The sequence below is a fragment of the Egretta garzetta genome, unplaced genomic scaffold, assembly GCF_000687185.1.
Source record: "Egretta garzetta isolate BGI_Z169 unplaced genomic scaffold, ASM68718v1 scaffold57, whole genome shotgun sequence".
NCBI classification, from domain to species: Eukaryota; Metazoa; Chordata; class Aves; order Pelecaniformes; family Ardeidae; genus Egretta; species Egretta garzetta.
In genome coordinates, this window is record NW_009260180.1 from 167,382 (window position 1) to 179,620 (window position 12,239).

Sequence of the window (12,239 nt, forward strand, 5' to 3'; positions counted from 1 at the left end):
CTGTTGGGGAAAAAAAAAAGGGTTGGGTGAAGTGACCTGAGTTGATGCAATGCTTAATAGCCAAACTTTTGCCACTTGCTTGGAAAGCACATTTCGTTTTACCTCCTCTTGGAACAAATAACCCCAAGTAGTAAATTTTTAGGTGAGCTGTTACACACTTTTGTCACATAATGAACTTGACCAAGCAGACAGAGGCCAAGGTCTTGGATTCTGGGCAGGGAGGACATGGGCTGTCTTAAGACCTGCTGGTATCAGCAGTATCGGCACAGGGCCTGTGCCTGCCCCACGTAGATCGAGTTGCTGGGTCATTTCTGTTGCTAAAAAAATCCCCTAGAAGTAGAAAAGCAGAAAATGCATTTCGAAAGGACTCTTTTCTCTGAAGTAAGGGTTATTTACAGTATATAAAGGATTATGAGAAATGAAACTTTTTCTTAAAAGTACATCCAAACACTGCAGGCTTGCAGCTGCCCTTGACAAGAAATTTCGTCTAAAAATAATTTTCCGAACTGTGCTTCCAAGAATCAAAGATTTGCATCTGTCAGAACTCCAAATTTTCCCTCTTTTACACTTTTTTTTGTGTGTGTCTAGGAGGGCTGAGCGAGGCATGTGGAATTTGTTAATGTCAATCCTGGTTTGCTAGTAGGGATTCTTTCCTGACACAAAATTCAATGTATTTCCCAAATCCTAGTGCTCTTAGGGCGTCCGTAGCTCCAGCAACTTGTGGTAACCATACAGTAATTAGCAAACTGAATGTCAATCGCATCTTCCGCTGTGGTGATAGGGTGGCATACCGCCGCTATGCCCCGAAGACCTGAGTGTTACTACCTAAAAGCCAACCACAAGTTAACCACTGTAATTTCTTGGCTCTGCGTGCCACCAGGTCTGCGCAGGGTGGCGGGTGAAGAAGGGACGTGGAGATCATTCCCATTTGATGCTCAGAGCCAGGACAGATTTATCTTGCTGCCTTTTCATGGGAGATAAACTAGACCATGAGCAATAGATCCTTTGACTTCGCTCCTCTCTGCTCTGCTGTAAACCAGGGGCAAAGCCTGCCCCAAAAAACAGGCACAGGTCTGTCGGTACCACCAGCTGCCTGCCCTCACTATCCTCCAGGTAAGGATTAATTCCCGATTGCAAGAAAACCTGCCTTTGCCACCCAGGCAGAGCTCTCGCCCTCGGCCGCAGGACCTGCGCCGGGCTGGGGGCAGTGGCGTCGGGCTGCGCCGTGGCTTTCCATCCGTGTTTGCTTTCCGGGCGTGGGTGCTGAGCGCGGAGGACTGGAAAGGTAAGTTTGGTAGCTTTTCTGCGGGAGACAAAGCCCGAGCAGGGTGCAGCGAGGGTGAGCGGGGCGCTGGCAGGGCCGGCTGCCCGGACCCTGGGGGGCTGCGCAGCAACGGGGGGCACCCCCCCAGGGAGCAGAGGTTGCCCCAGCCATCGGTCTTGAGCACCCTTGGGAGCTGCTGGGAGGGCAGAGCCTGCTGGCAGGGCCCTCTGCGTGCGTCACCCGCTCCTCTGGACGGGCTTTAAGGAGGGCTTGACGCTGCCCTGCCTTAATTTATAGCTATGTGCTATGTAGGTCCTTCCTCCTGGGTGGCCTGGGGGTGGTATGGAGAGGCTGGTGGGGTAAATAACCCTGTGCCCTGGCTTTATCTGAAAGCAATCAAGAGGAAAGGCACGTCTCCTGCGCTGGTGGGGCTGAGCCTGGATGCTCCCCTCCCCAGGAAGGGGGTCAGGGATCTCTTCCCCCCGGCCCTTACCCGGGCACACAGCCAGCATCGCAGAGGCGCTGGGGGGGGCTGAGGGGACTCAACTTTCCTTTCTGACTGCCCCAGCCCCATGGGGGCTGCCACCGAGGTGAGGATTTGTCCCTGGAGCTTCAGGACACTGGGAGGGATCTGAGCTGGGAGTCCAGGCTCCGGCAGCCTGCCGATGGAGGGGAATCCCTGGCAAAGTGTAAAGCCCCGTTTGCGGGGTGGCCTGCCTGAGCACAGGTTTCACTGCTCGGCTTATTTCCTGCTCAGTGCTCACTTAGCATCTCTAATATCCCAGGCAGCGAGCGTAACAGGCAGACACAGCGTAGCGGGTACCTGCAAGGTGTCTGAAAACAGCCAGACTGGACGTGGCACTGGCGCAGTCCCGTCGAGGAGCTGAGTTTTGCAGTTAATATTCTCTGTGTCTCCTCGCCACCTTTGTTTTGGAAGCGACTGGCCCTCTAACTGCATTGAATTGCCCGGCTACCTTGCACAGCCGGGATCTAATTACCTCTGGAGCTGGGAGCCCCATCTCCAAGAGGCACCCAGGCTTTTGTTTTTAATGACTTGCTGTGCTGCATTCAGAGGGTGACAATGTAGGGGAGCCCGCCAGGACCGGCTGCTGGTGCCACCGTGCTCGCACCGTCATGGCTGGGAAAGCTGATAGGAGTTGGGATGTCTTGGGCCAAGCATCTGTGTCACGGCGCTGGGTTGAAAACAGAATAAATGGGTCTAGCAATGAGCACAGCTCTCTGCCGTGTCCTGGGAAACAATCTGGATCGTGTCCTTCTCTATCGTGATGCTCTGGCAGAGGGAAAGCGTGGTCAAATCCATCTGTACACCCCCAACCTGTGGCAGGGCAGCCCCCAGAAGGAGCAAGGAGCTGAGGGGGACCGGGCTCTCGCCTCCCTCGCCGTGCCGCAAGCTATCTCCGGCCTCCTGTTAATGTTTACAAGGCAGGTCTGGCGTCGTCTGTCCAAAGACCAGAAACCTCCCCAGCTCTCCCCAGGATCCTGCTTCCTGCTGGCCGGGGCAGGGCCACAGGACGGTCGCAGGGAGGAAAAACGCAGCTCCCCGCTGCCTCTGTAACGCTGCCGGCCCCGCTCTCCCTCCAGCCAGCTCCGGCTCCACTTCCCTTCTCGCGGGCGCAGGTACGCCGGGGTGAGCTCCTGGGACCTTGCCAGCACGCCGCCGCCCCGGGCATCTCCGCTTACAGGCGGCTCCTGCCAGGCAGAAGAGGGGGGGAAGGTATTTTTAGGGCTGTTGATCTGACACCCAGCTGAGTTTCCTCTCCTGTAAGGTTGGGGTTCGGGGAGAGGGCAGGAGAGGAAGCCGCAGGGCGAGCTCCTGCTTTGGGTTCTGTGTTTAACAGGACCAAGGTCATTCCCCACCACTCTTATCTGTGGCAGATATTTTCTTGCCTCTTGCCAGTTCACGCTTGCAGTTTTACCCCAAGGCGATAGTTACCCAGCAGCTAAAATCCTCCTTTGTTAACAATGCACTGAGGAGCATCTATGTTGTTTGAGCTCTGCTCGCAGGTTGTTGGTTTATATTTTTAAACCACTATCGTTATACTTGGGAAAAAGCAGCTTTCCATAGATTAGCAGAAAGAGAGGACAAACATGGCAGTTTATGCATCTGTTGGCCTTCAGATATGAAGCTGCCCTATAAATAAGAGCGTATTATTAGGTTGGTCCTTGCCATCTGGAGCCACAGGGTACATGGTACCCATGTGCCCTGGCCACCCTCTGCGCTGGGAATGCTTGGCACCTTGGGGTGACCAGCTTTGAGGGGAACGGACCTGTCAGAGAGATGCCAGAGCGCTTCAGCATCCCCAAAGGGCAGCAGCTCTGCCTGCAGCATGGGGGGCTTGCTGCCTCGTGCTTAATTCGGGTGCAGGAGGGACCACTGGCTGCCCTTCAGTTCTCGGGATTGGCATTGCTGGCACATCAAGACCCTCATGATCCCAAAATGGCCAAGGCTGGCCGGACGCCCTGGCTAATGCCAAACCTCTGGCTTCTTGGGCAGCCCTGGGGTTTGCCCCCAGCAGGCCACGCATGAGGAAAGGAGTCAGACTCTGGGAGGGGACCACAGGGATCCCAATGTCCTCATGGCTTTTTGGTAAGGGGCTCGTTATTATCATGGGTGAGGGATGACTTTAACCCTTAAGTCTCTGGTTCCTGATGGAAAAGGGTCCTGAGCCATGAGTGTGAACTCGCAGGGGCACAAATGCAGGCAGATCTTTGCCTTTCAAGCAGGATAGTGACCCCTGTGAAACACAGAAGTAGCAAGGCTGGGGAGAAGTGTGTGTTTTGGGGGACACAGGACAAACAAAGGATGTTTGCATTTTCCTGCTGGGAGAAGCAGGACTGCATACACCTCCTTGGAGAGCAGAGGATCCGCTCTTGAAGGATGTTTGCATTTTCCTGCTGGGAGAAGCAGATCCAACCATGGTGAATAGGCTGGTTAGGGTGAGGGACACCCTAGAAAAAGCCTGGGGAGGAGATAAACCTCACAGGAGGTTTGTCCACACTGTGTGGGCTGGGAAATCTGCTGGGACCTTCCCCTTCAGCAGCTTACCTCAGTCCTGCCTTCCTGCGCCGCTCCCCTTGCCTCTCCCTCCCTGCAGATGAGTAATGCCACGCGTGCCTTGTCCTCTCCCATGGCACCCGGCACCCCGGGGCCCGGCACGGCAGCCAGGCTGGCCTTGGCTTCCCCATCCCCGGCCCTCGTCCTGCTCACGGCCGCCCACAACAGCTCTGAGAATGGCCAGCAGCTTTTCCTGACCACGACAGCAGCACAGGTCATCTCTGGCATCTTCGTGTGGTCGGCGCTCATCGTCACCTTCCACCAGGTACCAGCTGGAGCAGACGCGGGGCTCAGCACTGGGGTTGACGCAAGGGCAAAACTATTGATTGCCCCCAAGTTCATTGCAAATCACTCAGGTCTAGATAAATATTTCGTCCCGTTGCTGCCTAGAGGGGATATCTCCGCTGTCGGGAGCCTGGTGCTGGCAGCTCGGGAGGGTGGACTTTGCCCACACGCTCCCCAGCCAGCTGCTAGAGCCGGGAGAGGTTGCAGGGCACCGGCACTGCCCGGAGGCAACACCCAGTGGGGTTCCTCATCTGGCACCCCGGGGTCTGTGCCTTTGAGGTGCACGCCGCCAGCTGCCTTGGAACGTACTGCCAGTGGGCATGGGTTTGGGTGCTGCGCAGATCCGTGCCGCTGAAGGCAGCCCAGGAGAAAGCTGGTGCCTCCGAGCACTGGGATGGGGCTGCACGTGGGCTGGCATGGAGGAGAGCATGCTCCCCACTTAGCGCTGGGGAAGGCACCCTACTTCCACATGTTTTTGTGGAAGGGATTGCCCCAGGGACCAGGATGGAGCCTGTTTCACTTGTCTGTTCGCTGTGGTGGGTCTGTGGTGGAAAGCTGGTGGTGCTCTCATGCCAGGGAGGAGGGTCAACATGGGATGAGCCTCCTGCAGCTGCCCAGGCTGGGGACACCCCTGGTTCCCCTCCTGAGTGGTGGTAGCCACAGCTCTGCATGCTGGGCACTTTGCAGATCTACACGCACCTGAGGAATTACACCATCCCCAAGGAGCAGCGCTACATCATCCGCATCCTATTCATTGTGCCCATCTATGCCTTCGACTCTTGGCTCAGCCTCCTCCTCCTCGGCAGCCACCAGTACTATGTCTACTTTGACTCGGTGCGTGACTGCTACGAAGGTGAGTGCAGCCTCTCCTTGGCAGGGAGGCTGATGGCAAAGCAGGGCTCTCTCCCACTGACCAGTGTCTCTGGAGTGTCCTGGATTGCACAAAGTGGCAAATCTCCATCTCTTTCACTTCCCGCTCTCCCTTCCTCCATGCAGAGGTTTTCCCCGTCCTCCACCAGCAGCAGGGAAGGGATGCCCCATGGGGAGACACGAGCTGGTGCCTTTTCACTGCCTGCCTGAAGGCTCAGGGGGACCCCAGCGTCATGCTCCTGGGGAAAGAGGTTTTCTGATTGCCTTTGGGATAGAAATGCAGCTTCTCTAAAGCAGAAAGTAGATGCATCTAAGAAACCGGGGAGTTGGGATGCTCTGAGGTACAGGGGAAGCTCGTCGGGGTTGAGGATGCGCTCCCACCTTGTTCTTCCCCTGGGGAACGGAGAGGTGTGGGTATGTGTATTACTTCAGGTTTGGAGTATATGAAAAATAAGTGATGGGGATGTTCAATAAAACTGTTCCTTGCTAGCTGCCAGCTGCTTGTGCTGCCCCTTAGCAACTTTGAGGTCCTTCCATGCAGACAAGCCCTGGCCATTGCACTCCTGCCTGGGCTTGGCTTGCCTGGGCATGCGTGGAGGCCAGCTCCACAAGCACTGCTGGGATGTCTGCCCGCTGCCACGTGCATGCAGGGTCTGTGTGTGCACGGGGGAGCCGCTGTGTCTGCGATGAAGCCTGTGCACATGGTGCAGTGCATCCGACTCCGCTTGGAAGTCAGATGGATTTGACCTGCTGCTTCTCGCTGGGCTCCCACCTACCAGTGTCCCAAATTCTGATGCTGTGCTGGGGTGGATGAAAAGACACCTGAGCAGGGAGGGATGTGAAATGTAATAACACCCCCCGCTCCTAGATCTCCATCAGCCCTGCTGATCCTGTCTGCCCTTGCCTTGCCAGCTTTCGTGATTTACAGCTTCCTGAGCCTGTGCTTCGAGTACCTTGGTGGGGAGAGCACGATCATGGCAGAGATCCGAGGGAAGCCCATTGCGTAAGTCCATGAGTCCCACGAGTCCCTCAGACCTCCACCTGCTTTCCCCATCCAGCAGCCCCAAACAGCATCTCCTCAACTTCTGCTTCCAGGTCCAGCTGCTTTTATGGGACCTGCTGCCTTCAGGGTATGTCCTACTCCATCGGGTTCCTGCGCTTCTGCAAGCAGGTGGGTACCCGATGGGGCGCATCAGCTCTGCTCCCCTCCGACAAGGGCTCTCTGGGTGGCAGGTCCCTTCCCTGCTGCCCTGTTGAGAGGCCTCTGCTTCACCGCTCTCCCGAGATGCTCTTTTTGGTTTTTTTTTTCCTCCGAGGGAGGCAGCTCACCCAGCTGGCCGGCACCTGGCCAGCAGCGCTCGATGTCCTTGACTCTGACTCACTGCTGAGTCAGGGTCTCCTCCCACTGCAGAGCCGAGATTGCCATCTCTGGTCAGTCCCAGGTTAGCCGGGATGGCTCTCGCACTCTCCAAAAAATCAGGAGCTGCCTTTTGGGAGCCCTGCTCTCTTCCATCTGCAGACCTTGAGCTGGTTCATATTTCATCCCCCAGCATTGGTCCCTCCCATGATGGAGAACTGCTCTCCACTGTGTCTCTGTCCCGGGAGCAGAGGGGTTGGCTCACGTGGAGGGGCCAGGGGTGGCAGGAGCTGCAGGGCGGGTGGTGGGATGTCCCTGCTGCCCGGGGTGCACCGTGTCTCTCCCCTGTGCAGGCCACGCTGCAGTTCTGCATTGTGAAACCCCTCATGGCGATCATCACCATCATCCTGCAGGCGTTTGGGAAGTACCACGACGGGGACTTCAAGTGAGGATGCTGGGTCGGGCTGGGGAGGGTGAAGGGGACAGGAGGGGTCCCTGCTCCATCACAAGGGACGGTGTCTCCTGCCAGCCCCCGCCGGGGAGCTGCTCCATGGGTAGTGAGAGCACAGGGAGCCCAAAGCACCGGGGAGCAGAAACTCACTGTCCCCAGATAAGAAAGGGATGAAACTCCTGTGAACCATAGCAAGAGAGATCCCACCAACAGAGAAAAAGCTGAGAGCGGCTCCCTGCTCCCCCCCTTTCTCCCTGCCTCTCCTTCCCCTCCTGGGCTGCGCTCTCCCCCGGGGCAAAGGCACACACTTCTCTCCCTTCTTTTCTTCCTTCCTTGCCTCTGGTTCCATTCACTTCGCTTCCCGCAGCCCATGGCAGCAGCTCGCTCTCTCCCCACAGTGTCCAAAGCGGCTACCTCTACATCACCATCATCTACAACTTCTCCGTCAGCCTGGCGCTGTACGCCCTCTTCCTCTTCTACTGCTCTTCCCCGGGGCAAAGGCACACACTTCTCCCCCTTCTTTTCTTCCTTCCTTGCCTCTGGTTCCATTCACTTCGCTTCCCGCAGCCCATGGCAGCAGCTCGCTCTCTCCCCACAGTGTCCAAAGCGGCTACCTCTACATCACCATCATCTACAACTTCTCCGTCAGCCTGGCGCTGTACGCCCTCTTCCTCTTCTACTTCGCCACCATGGACCTGCTGCGCCCGTTTGAGCCGGTCCTCAAGTTCATCACCATCAAGGCAGTCATCTTCCTCTCCTTCTGGCAAGGTAGGTCCCACCATGGATGCCCAGCACTTCTCCTCCTGTAGCCCCACCTGACCCGGGGACGCAGGACCAGAGTTGATCCCTCTCCCTTCTCCTGCACAGGGACATTGCTTGCAATCCTGGAGAAATGTGGGGTGATCCCTGAAGTTCAGATCATCGATGGGAAGGAGGTGGGAGCTGGGACGGTGGCTGCTGGCTACCAGAACTTCATCATCTGCATTGAGATGCTCTTTGCTTCCATTGCCCTGCGCTATGCGTTCACCTGCCAGGTGTACAGAGAAAAGAAAGAAAACTCAACAGGTAACTCTTCCTCTCTTCTTCCTTCCTTCATCGGCGAGTAAGGAAAGAGGAGACTCCCCCTTATAGCATTACCAGTGGGATGCTAAAAGCCGCCAGAGGTGTTTCCTTCTCCCATGCTCCATGAGTTTCTTCTCCCTATTCCCTCATGATACCCATGAGCCACAGCGAGTGGATAGAAAAAGAGACACTGGTGTGGATGGGCAGCATTAGGGGATTACAGTAGTACAGCACATGCTGCTGGAGAGGTTCCATCCTCTTTGAAACATGGAGCTGGGGTTGCCTTTCCTCTCCTTGGCGCTTGCCACTGCAAGCTGATGTGGCCCACGATGAGGCCCTGATCTTGAATTTTTAAGGAAAAGTGTCACTCCAGTCTTGGAGCGCTTGGGCATATTGACTATCTGCTGTCCCATCACCCACCCGCTCTCCCTGTTTTTCAGCAAACCTTGCCCCGATGCAGAGCATCTCGAGCGGGCTAAAGGAGACCATAAGCCCCCAGGACATCGTGCAGGATGCAATCCACAACTTCTCGCCCGCATACCAGCAGTACACCCAGCAGTCCATGCAGGAGGCAGAGCGCAAAGCGCCGGGAGAGAACGGGCACGTGGTCTCCAAGGTGGAGGGACTGAGCGGCAGAAAGAGCAAAAACATTGAGAAAAGAGTGCTGATCCTGTCGGATGAGGAGCTGTAGGAGACGTCAGAGGTGACAGTGATACTGGAGAGGTTTAAACCCATGCAAATGGGAGCTGTCTGAAGGCTGAGACAACCTGGTCTAATTGGAGTACCGAGAAGCCAGGAATTCTACCTGAAAAGCCAGCCTCTTGAAGGGAAGATGCAATAACCCAGGGAAAGGTTAAATCAAACAGTGCCAGCTTCTGCTGTCCCATCTCTACTGGTGTTAGGGACTAGGCTGACTCTGCTCCTGCGACTAAGCAGCCTTGCCTTGCTGTCTGGGCTTTGCGGCCCCACTGCTGGTGTCTCGATGCCAGCCCTGGGGGATGCCAGGAAGGGAGGGGAGCCAGGCTGCAAGACGGACCAGCCGCCCTCGCCCTCCTCTTACCTCCAAACAGTGCTGAGGCCTGCCAGAAATGCTTTTCTCAGCACAGTTCTGCTCTAGTTTCTCCCAATTTGAGTAAAAAAATGATCTCAAAGGGCCCCGTGGAGAAAACCAGCCCAGGAAGGTGACTTCACTTCACCTCAAAACCCGGTAACGGCTGAAAGACGTCATTCCTTATTTTTACATCTTCTCCCCTCTCCTTCTCCCAGAAAAGCCTACGGAGTTGTGCAGAAGACCTTTACTAGGGAGGAAGAGTAAGTCCTCCTCTTCTCCCTCCAGATGGGGATGCAGCTGCCCGAGTAACTCCCCTGGGAGCAGCAGTGAGGTCCCACTCGGGGCTAACGCACGGTCTCGGTCTCGCAGCTGCATTTCTGAGAGCTGCCTGTGACAGAAGCGCTTGTTTATGTCTAAACCGACTTATCTCTGAATGGATCAGAAGTTAAAAGGGACTCGAGCTTCCTTATCAGAGGCTTTATTAGGAACCAGACTGTGACTGGTGGTGGTAGGAATGCACTTATTGCAAACTGTCTGTTCCTCCTAACCCCCGTCCCTGGGCTTTGCCCAACCTGTGGGAGGGCAGGCAGGAGCCAAGCCGGCCGGGTGATGGTGGCGGGGACAGAGGGGTGGCTGGGGGCTGCCGCCGCTCGGGGCACGACCGCTGGCGGGGAAGATACTGCGTGGAGGGATTTTCCCCGTATCAGTGATGGAGAGCATGCATCCTTCTGTTAAACTTCCTCTCTGGTTTTTTTTTTTCCCAATTTTTAGTCCAATTTCTGTTCCCCTGTTAATCAGATGATCCCTGGGAACTTACTTAGGCACTGGCCGGGCTGTTGTTTGCGGGTGGGAGCTGGGTAGTGAAAGGACGAGGGCAAATCTGCAGCCTCAGATTTGCAGTCATGTGGCAAACAAACTGATGGGTAAGGCTTAGAGCCATTTTACACACAACTCCTAGTGGGTTGGGGCTTTTTTCCCTCCTCTTAAGCTGCAAAATGTAAATCGCAACATGAAATTATTTTATTTATTAATTTTTTTCTAATAAACAGCAATTTCTACCACGGGGTGAGAAAGTGTTTTCTCTTAGCTCAGCAAGCAAAGCCCACGATCTGCCTGTTCCTGCTCTAATGCTGATGCTCTTAAGCTCAACGTCCTCCCGGCCCCTTGATGCTGGCCCAGCAGAAATACCTGCACACGCAGCATCCTTCACATTTTGGCATTCCCGCAGGATTTGTGCTCATCTCTTTCACTCCACAAAGAGTGTGTGCGTCCCCCGCTCCCTCTCCTTGCACCGCACCTCTTCCAACCCTCGCATAAGCTGTGAATGCAGCAGTTCAGAGCTGCTGGATCTGCTTTAGCCGAGCTAAGCCCAGACTCCAGCAGCAAGACAACCTCTGTTTATTATTGTTGGAGAAACCTTATCGTGCTGGAATCCCTGACTCCACATGAGCAGCCTATAGATAAGCCAGTCTTGCAAGTCCCTCTGCTCCGAAGCACCGCTGCTCATACCTGCTCAGCCGCCGAGACCGCTGCTGCTTTTCCTGCAGTGAGGTCCATAAGCAAGAACCATACGCTCTGTGCATCCAGGCATCCATCCCAGGTCCTCGTGCATACTGGGAGCAGGACCCTCCTGCCCACGAAAGCGCAGCCTCGATGCTCAGGGATGGGGCTGCTTGGCTCTGTAACGTAGCCAGCACCGAAGCAGGGACCTCTCTCAGCTGAACCTCTTGGTCTCCTCCACCCCTCTGGGAGAGGGCCGGTCACAGCTGCAGAAACAGAGGCTGCTCTGGCTCCCGGGGCGAGGACAGACTGCAAAGGTGATGAGGACGCATCTGTCCGTGCGCTCACAGCCGCTGAGATAAAGACTTGCACAAGAACACAGCAAGAAATGTAGTTGTACTTCATTGCCAAATGATCGACTCCGGTGCATAATGGGCCTGCGTTCATTACTCCTGCCAGCAGGTGCAAGTCCCACTGCAGACAATAACATTTGCCTATTTATGTCAAGCCCTGATTACTGTATTATATGTAAAACAGGTCTTTCTTGCAAGCAAAAAAAAAAAAGGGGGGGGGGGGGGAAGGAAATCAGCTGTGACTCATCCAAGTCAGCAGTGTGATACCAGCCTGAAGGAGCCGTGCTGGGCTGGACACCAGCTGGCTGCTGTGCCGTGCAACAGCAGGCAACGCTCCCCTCCAGCAGGCGCGAGCTTGGCCTCCTGGTCGTCCTTTTTCTTGGAGAAGGGAGAGAGGCAAGAGCTCACGGCTCAGGCTGGGCACCGTCACGGCCCTCAAACCTGTCAAAACGCATCCACGGGGAACAGAACTACCAACGGTGTTGTAGGCTGAACGCGTTCCCCGGCAGACACGGTCCCGTGCTCCTCTGCTAACGCGTCTCCTCCACCTCTTCCACAAGGACGTGGGGAAAGCTGGCGGCGAGCACACGGGTGACCTACACAGGAGCCCGGCTGTGCCTGGAGCCACGCCAGCAGGCAGCTTGGGAGGAACAGGCTTTTCTCGCTGCCAGCAGCAGGCTCCGGTGGTCGGCAGATTTGTTTTCCAGTTGTCGCTTGTCCTCGGGCTTTCCCCAAGGACATGGCTGGGCTGCGGCTCTCGGTTCTCCCAGTGCTTTTTGGGCTTGCGTCAGGCAGGCTTACAACCTGCTCGTGTCGGGATGCACCCTCGCGGGGCACACACGAGCCGGGGCCGACCACGCGTCCTGCGAGCGGAGGGGAAGGAAGATGGCCACGAGCACCACAGCAGAGCCAGTGCCCTGGCATCCGGCTGCTTGCCTCGCAGAGCCCAGTCAGAGCCAGAGAGGCTTCT

At 56.1% G+C, this 12,239-nt stretch overlaps 1 protein-coding gene across 1 annotated transcript; it reads left to right on the forward strand.

Moving 5' to 3' along the window:
• The first annotated feature begins 1,484 nt into the window (after nucleotides 1-1,484).
• Nucleotides 1,485-10,082, forward strand: TMEM184A (transmembrane protein 184A). Its single transcript, XM_009641813.2, is given in 10 exon segments — nucleotides 1,485-2,771; nucleotides 2,774-2,902; nucleotides 4,381-4,605; nucleotides 5,313-5,478; nucleotides 6,408-6,498; nucleotides 6,591-6,666; nucleotides 7,206-7,297; nucleotides 7,902-8,071; nucleotides 8,171-8,368; nucleotides 8,806-10,082. Coding segments are annotated over 10 exon segments (1,692 nt in total). The 5' UTR covers nucleotides 1,485-2,477; the 3' UTR covers nucleotides 9,057-10,082.
• Nucleotides 10,083-12,239: the final 2,157 nt, after the last annotated feature.